General features: G+C 48.5%; 1 protein-coding gene across 2 annotated transcripts in view; it reads left to right on the forward strand.

Annotated features, from left to right (window-relative positions):
- wscd2 (WSC domain containing 2) overlaps positions 1 to 977 on the forward strand; it is a 37,660-nt gene extending 36,683 nt beyond the window's left edge. For both annotated transcript variants that reach the window (XM_007901816.2, XM_007901817.2), the window contains one exon: positions 569 to 977. In XM_007901816.2, coding sequence (XP_007900007.2) covers positions 569 to 921 — 353 coding nt within the window. In that variant the 3' untranslated portion in view covers positions 922 to 977. The remainder of the gene's footprint in view (positions 1 to 568) is intronic.
- Positions 978 to 11,445: the final 10,468 nt, after the last annotated feature.

Consider the following 11,445-nt stretch of genomic DNA (forward strand, 5'->3'; position numbering starts at 1 on the left):
ATGAGACGTAACTTTAATCAAGCCACTGAAAGGTTTGCGTAGCAGTTGGGGTGCAAAGCGATACGGACCTGCTTACTCCCCAACCCACCATCCCCTTGCCCCACCGCTCGGCTGACTCCCCTCATGCCCTCCGCTCCACCATCGGTGGCTTTGCTTTCAGCCGCTACGCCCCGAAGCTTTAGAACTCTCGCCCTCAATCGCTCCACCTTGTCCCCTCCTTCCCCTCGGACGACCTTCCTCTTCGACCCGTGCCTACGGTCGCCTCCTCCCCTCCCCCCCCCCCCCCCCCCCGGGCTCGGTGTCGTGGTCCTCCACTGACAAGCGCTCTGAGATGCTCCTCTGCACTGGGCAAATGCAAGTTGTTGTTGTTGTTGATGTGAAGTGACCTGGAGGTGTGGCGTGGAATTGTCTGGTTTGCCCCCCACCCCATCCATACCCCTCAAGGCCCATCCTCACCCCCCCCCCCACCCTTCTCCCCTCACCGCCCCCCTCCTCCCCTCACACCCCCCCCCCCACCTTGAAATCCAACCTCACTCTTTCCGTCTCCCCCTCTCTCTCTGATTGGCAGAGTGGCCGGAGTTCGTGAGGAACTACGCCCCCTGGTGGGCCTCCCACACACTGGACTGGCTGCAGTTCGGCCGGAAGGTGCTGGTGGTACATTACGAGGAGCTGAAGAGGGACCTGTTTAAGCAGCTGAAGAGGATGGTGGGCGTCCTGGGGGGACAGGTGTCCGAGGACAGGCTGCTGTGCGTCGAGTGCCAAAAGGACGGCAGCTTCAAGCGCTCGGGCCTCCGCAAGCTGGAGTACGACCCCTACACCCCCCAGATGAAGACCCTCATCTCCTCCCTCATCAAGACTGTGGACGTGGCCCTCAAACTGAGGAACATGACAGGAGTCCCAGAGGATTACATTCCCAGATGATTTTTGTTGGAGATCGCATTGAAAACACGGCGCTAGTTCCCCCTCTCTTCCCCCCCCACCCCCGACAACCCTGCCCGCACCCCCTCCTCTCCCCACCCCCACCCATCTCTCTCTCTCCCCCCACCTGCCCCCAACCCAGCTCTTCCATCCCCGCAGGGTGGCTTTCATTAGATTCGTGCAACCACCAGCTGTCAATGGACCAATGGTGTAGAGTAGACTTGCCAAGCCCAGGTGGGTGAGCAGGACAAGCGACAGACAAGGGTGTGATAGGAAGGGTGGGGGGTGGGGGTCAATATGGAATCCATACGGTCTTAGAGAAAGTCCCCCCTCACCCCACATTGTACCCTGTTGGACATCCTCAGCCAATGGGTAACGAGGCCTGAATATCCAACAAATATTCCCAGTTAAAAAGGGGTTTGATGGAGTAAAATCAAACCAAATGGTGATTACTTCACACTCAGAACAATCCATGCCATCCAGCACCATCCTTAGGAGTCTCCAAACCAGATCGAGTCCCACCGTCACACGGAAATTTCCTTATGTTGGAATGGAATGTGCATTCTCTCACTCTCCTCTCTCTCTCCTCTCTCTCTCCCCTCTCTCACCCGGACTAAGAAGCAAGAGAGAGAGAAAAGAATCCAGTGAAGAAAACAAGTCGCTTTTGCCTACCTCACGCACGACAGTCACTACACTTCAAAGTAACTCACCTGGACCAGCCTGAAATAATATCTATTGTTGTTGGGACTGAGTTGAGTTTTACCTTTTGTTGGACCGTAAATGTATGAGTCGTGCGTTCGATTTGCAAACAATCTTCACGTCTTACAGAAGTAAGGCGGACTGACGAGCCGCGAATCAGCCCCCTCCTGGGTCATCTCTTTACCCCCCCACCCCTTCCCTCTCCTCCCCTCCCCCCTTGGTCTCTGTGACTTCCCTCCTCCTCCCCACCCCCCCCCCTTAAAGAGGTATTTATTTTTCAAAAAGAGCAGTAATGTATTACGATGAATGTGGTGGTGATTATTCTGCAGAGATGAGTCTATCAATGAGCCAAAGATGGAACCTTGCGCGCGTGAAACTGTGTATGGTCTGTGTGTGGAGTCTGTGTGTGTGTGTGTGTGTATGTGTGTGTGAGGCGTGTGCATTGTGTGTGTGTGTGTGTGTATGTGTGTGTGTGTGTGCGTGAGAGGTGTGTGCACCTCTAACCACTACACTACGGGGACTCCGCAAAGTACCCAAAGTAACAAGTGCGCAGTCACTACACTTGACAGTCAAGCTGCAATGTGGGTGGCCTTATATATATATAAAACTGATATGTAACTAAATTAGGGGAAGATCAGTTGCATCGAAGGCCACTTAGAATCCCGCAGTTGCTGAGCAACGAAAGCATTGCTTCTCCAAAGAATGTGGGGAGAGAGAGAGAGATCCTCGGGAGTGCGTAGCAAACTGGAGATTACACAGTCGTGTACAAAGGTCCCTGAATAATTGAAGAGCCAACATTGCTGGTTAAGGGAAGCAGATAGCTCCAATGCTTATGTAGTCATCTTGTGTTAAGGAAGGTGTTTTTTTTGGGGGGGAGAATGAATTCACGAGAGGTCGCCTTAAACTCTCCATTTATCATAGCCGTGTACAAAGCAATCCCCTTGTTCCCATTACTTGTGCGGTTAATTGACTTGCAAGTTGCAGGGGTCTGAACTGACACTGTGCCATCAGGTGGTATAAGGAGGAGCAAAGAGAATGTAATCCGTCAATTGGATCATTCTTTGCCAACCTGGACAGCGGTGGAGTCCTGTAGGGCAGCGGTTAGTGTAGCTCGTGGATCGAGTGTCCAAAATCTTAATTTTTTTCATTATGGAGGGAATATTAGGCCCAGTAAAGCCATCCACCCATCGACTAGCAACCAGGTTCCTACTGACTGCTGGTAAACAGAGGTGTGTGTGTGTGTGTGTGTGTGTGTGTGTGGAGTAAGGAAACTTGCCTAAGGTTTCGTCCTGACCTGATGCGCCCGGGAATCGAACCCGGGTCCTCTCGCTTGCGAGTGTCTTCCGAAGAACGGCACCTCGCGACAATGCAACCCGCCCCCGCTCCCCCCCCACCACAAGCTGCGTTGGAGCGTCAGCATAGACGTGTGTGTGTGTCTGTGGGGGTTTGAACCTACAAGCTCTGACTCAAGAAGCGAGAGCACCATCCACCGAGCCAGGCTACGATGGAGGCGTCTGAAGGCATTCGGTGAGATGCACACAGCAAGGAGAATAACATCATGGCGGACTGTCAGGCTCCGCAGTGCCATTGTGTGTGTGTGTGTGTGATTTGTCCTGTGGGACCTCACACGCAGACCTGGAGCGACAGAGAAACAACGGAGCTCCGGTTGCAGTCGGCTCCTGTTTCTCTGCCCTGAAACCTCCAGGGCAGCTTAAATGTCAAAACATGTCATCACTTAAATATTAGACGCCGGGTATTTGAAAGCTTACAGTGGGAGCCGAGCAGACGGGAGAAGATCGTCTTCCGAGAGAGACCCATTATCATAAGACTCATTATCTCATTAGGGCTTCCAACACCTGTTTCCCTTCCTCCCAGTCACTCACCTCAACAGGACCGTGTCACACGGGAGGTCAGTGGGAGGGAGGGAGGGAGTGGGGAGAGGAGAGAGGTTGTGGGGTTGGGAAGGGGTTTGAGGAGGTGTTGAGAGGGAGGGGGATTGAAATCAGCTGAATTACTTACCCCCCACCCACCAAGTCTCACCATTTGGCTCCATCTTGGAGTCCTGCAGCACACAGCGGTTAGTGCACTTCACAGAATATACCGTAAAGTGTAATGACTGTGTATTCTGTGGGTGAAACTCTGGCAGCCAATTATAATAATAATAATAATATTCCTTGCATTTGATACAGCGCCTCATCACGTCTTTGAGACATCTCAAAGCGCTTCACGGGATTTACTGCGAAGCGCAGTGACTGTGTATTTTGTGGGCAGAACACGGCGGCCAATCGCGCACAGCAGCGTCCCCACAAGCAGTCGCGGATCGAGAGACCGCATTTTATTTTGAAGGAATTGTTACCCCCGGAAAAGTGATCCACCAATCAACTAACAACCGGGTTCCTACTTCCTGGTAGATAAACAGAGGCGTGTGTGTGTGTGTGTGTGTGTGTGTGTCTGTGTGTGCGTAATAAGGACATTTGCCTAACGTTTCGCCCCCCCCCACCCCACCCCCGTCCGGGATTCGAACCCGGGTCCTCCCGCTCGCGAGGCGAGGGCTGTAACCACCGAGCTGCAAGCTTGGCGTCAGTCAATGTGAAAGCCTGGCTCTGAACAGTGAGACACAGAACATGCGTTTTCTTTCAGAGCGCTTTGACAGGCGTTGGTTGCCCTGGGATTAAACACGAGGTTTCGAAGCTAATTTCCATTCAGCGGCTAAGTGCTTGGTAAGCCAGACACTGGCGAGGAGCGCTGGGAGAGTTTTTTCAAAGATCTTTAGCAACTCACGGAAATAAATCATTCTCTGACAGGTAATAGCTATTTAAGGAACCTGACTCCATTTGCATGTTAATGTCTGCACCAACACAGCGGCTGGAAGGAGAGGAAGGGAATGCTTTGTGTCAGCCCGGCTCAGTCGAGTTGCGGGTTGTGGGTTCAAGCCCCTCACATCGGGGGACCTGGAATCACACAGACTAAGCTGACACTCTCTCGTCCTTCGGATGAGACGTTAAACCCCACTCGCTCACTCGCTACCCGTCTGTCCCCTGTTCAGGTGGATGTTAAAGATTTCTCTCTCCCGCTGAAATTCTAATAATAATAATAATAGTAATAATAATAATCCTTGCATTTGATCTGGCGCCTCACATGTTGCCGAGACGTCTCAAAGCGCTTCACGGAACATACTGTAAAGTGGAGTGACTGCGGTATTTCGTGGGCGAAACGCGGCAGCCGATCGCGCGCAGCGGCGTCCCCACAAACAGTCGTGGATTGAGTGAATGCATAATTTATTCTTTTGAAGGGATTATTAACCCCGGAAAGTGATCCGCCAATCAACTAGCAACCGGGTTCCTACTCACTGCTGGTAAACAGAGGTAGGTGTGTGTGTCTGTGCGTGGAGTAAGGAAACTTGCCGAAGGTTTTGCCCTGACCCGCCCGGGTATCGAACCCGGGTGCTCTCGTTTGCGAGACGAGCGCTCTAACCACGGAGCTACAGGACTCCACAATATTGCACAACAGTCAAAGGTCTTTTATTTATTTCTGCGGATATAATAAAATGCCCATCCTGCGGGGAAAAAAAATCCCATTAAGCAATATTCATTTAAATGACACTATTGGGCGTGTGATTGCAATGCAGAATTACATTTTGTAAAAACAAATCTTTTATTCATAACTTATAAGGACGGAGCCTTTAATATACTGTGAAGCCAGTGTTAAATGACAGGATTATATAGGTTCATATTAATCATAAATAGCCATTATATTTTGGGGTCAGGGCTGATAATGAAAGCTGTTTCGATAGGAATAGTTTATCCATGGGTTTTTCCATCAGCCAATATTCCTGATTACATCCACTACTAATCTTCTTTTCGGATATATTTGTCAGAAAGTGATTTATATGTAACTTAATAACATAATAAATCACAGCAAAATGCAACGCACTCTTTTACTTGTTCTCAGGGAATCAAACCATTTATTCCACCTATTTATTCCACCTCTAATAATAGTAATAATAATAATCCTTGCATCGGATATAGCACCTTATCATGTTGTTGAGACGTCGCACAGAAGATACTATAAAGTGTAGTGACTGATGTGTTTTGTTGGCGAAACGCGGCAGCCAATTGCGTCCCCACAAACAGCCGTGGATTGAGTGACCAATCTTTTTATTTTTTTAGAGAGCGATCCGCCAATCGACTAGCAAGCGAGTTCCTACTTACTGCTGGGTAAACGGAGGCGTGTGGAGTAAGGAAACCTGCCTGAGGTTCCGCTCCACCCAAGTCCTCTCGCTTGTGAGGCGAGCCCGCTAACCACTCCAGGACTCCACTAAAACCTTAACAAAACGCCCACCATAAGTAGCGTTTATTGTGAAACACCGTGATTTACAAAATAAGGCGTATAAAGTTCGCTCCTTCTCTGCCCCGCGCTCATTAGTGCCCTTTTTAAGAGGTATTGAGCGATGCCATTTTAATACCTCAAGCCAGTCGATAACTCTCTCTCTCTCTCCCTCCTCTGTGTGTGTTTTCATTGAGCTTGAATAATTCATTCGGGCTTTTTTTTTTGTGTGTGTCACGACGTAATAAATAGCGAAAGGGAAAACGTCAGGGTTTTAGTCTCCCTGTAAAAGCAGGCTTGACTGATTCAGTAGCAGAATGTCAGGGAGTGAATTTATACCAACACACTGCTCTTTAATGCAGAACATAAATAGTTGCCATCAGAGTTTCGGCTGAATTCTGTTGTGTAAGGAGCTATGGCCTTTCTACGCTGCACAAATTTCCATAACTGCATCGTTGCACTTTTTTGGGGAGGAAGTAATTTCCGATGTATTTATTCCTCGTGTAACAAATTTGCGTGAAGCGTTCAGAATTACCTGCATCTGGTTTAGGATTGCAATTGATGCAGCGCTTTGTGGAGTCCCGTAGCTCAGTGGTTACAGCTCTCGCCTCGCGAGCGAGAGGGACCGGGTTCGATTCCCGGTCGGGGCGAAACCTTAGGTAAGTCGATTGGTGGATCGCTTTATGGGGGTAATAATCCCTCCAAAAAAAAAACATTTGGTCACTTAACCGCTCTTTGTGGGACGTCGATGTGTGCAATTGGCTGCCGCGCTTCGCCCACAACATACACAGTCACTGCACTTTACAGTGTATCTTGTGAAACGCTTTGAGACGTCTCAACAAGCTGCTAAGGCGCTGTATCAAATGCAAGGATTATTATTATTATTATTATTATAGTCTCGTCTTTATTTGTCTCCGCGTTCTGGCTTTGAAATACTGAGCGAATACCAAGCGAAAAATAATACAGTACAACATATAGTGCTCTGTGTCCCTCCTGGGTGATGAATGGAGCTGTTGAATGGAGCCTTTGCAATATAGGAGGCTGGTTCCCTTCGGAGGGTGAGATTAATCATGTCTGGTGCAGCACCGAGCAATCCTGATGATAAACCTTCCTCGGGATATTTCATTGCGTGTGACACCTGAGGGAAGGTGAGTTCCCTCCCCCCCCACCACCCATTACCCCATATCACAGCCGGTCTCTACTCACACGACCCACGCTGTTAGGCCTCAGAGAAAATAATAAACCTTATCACGTCGTCGTTACAGAATAATACTGTAAAGTGCGGTGACTGTGTATTTTGTGGCCCAAACGCGGCAGCCAATTGCACGCCGCAGCGTCCCCGCAAACAGCCGTGGATTAAGTGACCGTTTTATTAGTATTTTTTTGGAGGGATTATTACCTCCCGGAAAGCGATCTGCCAATCGACTAACAACCGGGTTCCTACTCACTGTCAAGTAAACACAGGAGTGTGTGTGTGTGTGTGTTTAAGTGAAGCTTAACCACTTGATCAGCATCATTTGACCAAAATTATCCGTGTCCAATTGTTATCGACCACGAGGGTCTCTCCTCAACTCTCAAAAAAAATACACCCTCCTCCCCTGTATAACCTGCACACGAAACACAGTCACTCCACTCAGCAAATCCTGTGAAGCGCTTTGAAATGTCCTCCCAATGCATTGGGAGCGTCAACGTAAGACGATGTGATTCCGAGTCCCGAAGTGGGGGCTGGAACCCACAACCTTCTGACTCAGAGGAGAGAGAGAGAGAGAGAGAAAGAGAGCGTTGGCTACCCACTGAGCTCAGGGCTGCGACGAGCAGAAATCCACAGCTTCTGCAATCTCCCACAGAGAGACGGCTGTAATGGAATCTAAAAGGTAATTTATGTGGCAATGGAAATGAAAGCATTAAAGTAGCACAAGGTTGGTTCCTCTTCTCGTGCTAACGATGGCTGGAGATTCATGGCGAGGGTTAGCAGAGAGACCTCGCTGGGAAAACTTTACAGTTTCGCTCAAAATGAACTTGGCTCGGGTTTGGGTTTCACAATACAGGCTTTTAAGACAGATTAATGCCTTCTTTCCAAACCAATCATATCTATATTAATCTGCGGCTAATTGCAGATATTCACCATTAAAGGGCATCGCTGGATTGTGTAAAAGGGTTTATGTTGATGGATTTCGAAGTTGAGAGTTTTTTTAAATCAATCAATAGAATAATAATTTGGTCACTCAGTCCCACGACTGTTTGTGGGACGCTGCTGTGCGCAATTGGCTGCCGCGTTTGGCCCACAAAATACAAATATAATAATCCTCCCATTTGATACGGCGCCTTATCACATCTTCAAGACGTCTCAAAGCGCTTCACAGAATATACTGTAAAGTGAATTGACTTTACAGTCTCTCCGACAAAGTGTATTTTGTGGGCGAAACGTGACAGCCAATTGCGTAGAGTGACGTACCACAAACAGTCGTGGATTGAGTGACCACATTTTTAATCTCTTTTTTTGAAGGGATTATTACCCCCCTGAGCTACAGGACTCACATTGAAGGGTGGCACCACAGACACTTGATTCCCAGCTGCAGGTGCAATCAGATGGTTTGTCTGACAAATGCCCTTTGGGTAACTGAGAAACCTGATCCACAGCCAGTGAGACTACAGAGGGGCTTGTGGACTGCGAGAGCCTGTCCTCCTATGATTAATTAACCTCTAAACATAAGTCATTAGTGTAATTACCCACATGCAAATATTACCTTTAACCCTGCTTGCTCCTCCCGGTCAGTCTATTTCGGGTTGCGAATCCCCATTAGCGCTGTGTTTTATCCTCACGTAGGCCTGGCCTTTGGTCTCCGATCTCATTTGCAGCAATAATACTTATGTGTATTTATGCTTCACAAAGTGACATTTTATTAGAGCAACAGTGATGCGAGCACTTGCTGGTTTTGTCACGGCTGTTTGTGGGGATGTTGCTGTGCGCTAATTGGCTGCCGGGTTCGCCTACAAGCGCCCAGTCACTACACAGCCAAGAATAAGAATAATCCTTGCAGCTGACACAGTCAACATGTCGTCGAGACGTCTCAAAGCGCTTCACAGGATATACTGTAAAGTGTATTTCGTGCCAAACGCGGCAGTCAATTGCGCACAACAGCGTCCCACAAACAGCCGTGAATTGAGTGACCAAATTTTTTTTTGTAGGGATTATTAGCCCCGGAAAGCGATCCGTCAATCAACGGACAGCTGGGTTCCTAGTCACTGCCGGTAAACAGAGGCGTGTGTGTGGAGTAAGGAAACTTGCCTTAGGTTTCGCCCTGACCGGGAATCGAACCCGGGTCCTCTCGCCTGCGAGGCGAGTGCTCTAACCTCTCTAAAGCCATCTTTAAATGAGATATGGCTACACAGCACCAGTACCGATATCATTGCTGAGGTTTCCTCTTGAATCAGATAGATATCAGTAAAATACCAGATGTGCTAAGGGAATGAAACCTATTACCTATGCTGTGAGCCCACAGAACCATTGTAATTTTAATCGTTTTTCATCAATATTTAAAAGGATTAAATATACGAACACAATTTTCTTTAAACTTGTCACCTCCGGTTTAGAAATATTAGGGTGAAAAACGCGGTGCGCCGAGTGATAATTAGCGCATCACATTTTCCTCTCTGGAAAAAGCAAAACAAAGACGATTATCATGGAGATTAATAATAATAATAATAATAATAATTGCATTTGATATAGCGCCTTATTACGACATAACTACATCTCAAAGCGCTTCACAGGATATACTGTGAAGGGTATATTTTGTGGGCAATTTGCACACAGCAACGTCCCACAAACCGCCACGGAGCGAGCGACTGATTTTATTTATTTGGGGGACTGTCAGCCAGGAGAGAGAAAAAAAACGAGAGAGAGAGAGAGAGAGAGAAACTCCCCCTTTTCTTTTCCAACAGCACCACAGGAGATCTTTAACGTCCACCTGGGACAGGCCACAGACGAGGAGTGAGTGAGGTTTAACCTCTCATCCAAAGGACAGCCTCTCCGACAAAGTGGCTCTCTCTCCCCAAACCCCCCCACCCCCCCCCCCCAGCCCTGCACTGGAGCATCAGCCTGGACTGTGTGCGTTCACACTAACAGGCAGGTGGAACCTGGCCGGTTGCATTTTTCCTCTCCCAAAACACGGAATAAATACCACTAATCTTGCTGGCAAAACCAATAGACCAATTTTTCCCCGGATTTTTGGTCTCTCTCTATTAAAAAAAAAGCCGTCTCTCCTGCTTCGGCCTTTAATACAGTAACTAAAAGATGCAAAGACAGATGGAGAATTGTGGTTGATCTCCTGGGGTTTATGTTCTGAGAATAATTATTTTATATTGTAATTTGTCTTGCCAATGCCAAGAGACTTGTCGGGCAAACTATTCTGAAGTGAAAGCCCTTTATAATTTCCGATCTCTTTCCCCTTGGTAGAGGGGCATTCTCCCTCCCGGGGACTGTATAATCCTAAATAATCCTCGCACTTGATGACAGTGCGTCATCGAGTTGTTCAAGACATCTCAAAGCACTTCATGAGGTTTTAACGAGAAAGTGTAGTGACTGTGTGTTTTGTGGGCAAAGGCGGCAGCCAGTTTCCACACAGCGAGGTCCCCGCAAACAGCCACGGAGCGAGTGACCGATTTAATCTGGGGGATTGTCGGCCAGGACACCGGGGGAGAGAGAGAGAGAGAGAAACTCTTGTCTCCTTTCCAATAGCGCCGCGACATCTTTAACAGTTGAAAATGGTTGTGATGTCCTGTTGCTCAGTGGTCAGACCACTCACTCGCCTCACAAGCCAGAGGACCCGGGTTCGGTTCCCGGCCGGGCAGGGCGAAACCTGAGGCAAGTTTCCTTACTCCACACACACACACACACGTGCGGCTCTTTACCGGCAGTCAGTAGGAACCCGGTTGTTCGTCGATTGGTGGATTGCTTTCCGGGGGTAATAATTCCCCCCAAAAAATGTGATTACTCCATCCACGGCTGTTTGTGGGGACGGTGCGGTGCGTAATTGGCTGCCGCGTTTTGCCCACATAATACACAGTCAATTCACTTTGCAATATATCCTGTGAAGACGTCTCGATGACATGATAAGACGCTGCATCAAACACAAGGATTATTATTATTGTTGTTATTATTATTGCCGTGCACTCGCTCACACTCCAATCTCGCATCTCGCGGGGGCAGAGGTTGGGGTCAGCTCAGATCGGCAAAGATTCCCCCAGGGAAGAGCGAAGGCAAGCGACACGGAGGAAATCAACCGCGCATCTCGCCTCCACAGCCTTCAAACCAAAGGCTCTCGGAGTTTCATTGTAATAATCAGCTCAGGGCTGACGCAGGAGGGCCAACAATTAATAGTATTCACATCTTTCAATCAGCCGTTCGTCCTCGTGTTCAGGCAGTGTCCCCTCGCGCCTATTACGGGGAAATGAAAGAGCGCTATTTTGGGAGTTGCTTTGCCCTAAAGGTTCAGATTTAAT

This window comes from Callorhinchus milii, unplaced genomic scaffold (genome assembly GCF_018977255.1).
Source record: "Callorhinchus milii isolate IMCB2004 unplaced genomic scaffold, IMCB_Cmil_1.0 Scaffold8, whole genome shotgun sequence".
In the NCBI taxonomy this organism is placed as follows: domain Eukaryota; kingdom Metazoa; phylum Chordata; class Chondrichthyes; order Chimaeriformes; family Callorhinchidae; genus Callorhinchus; species Callorhinchus milii.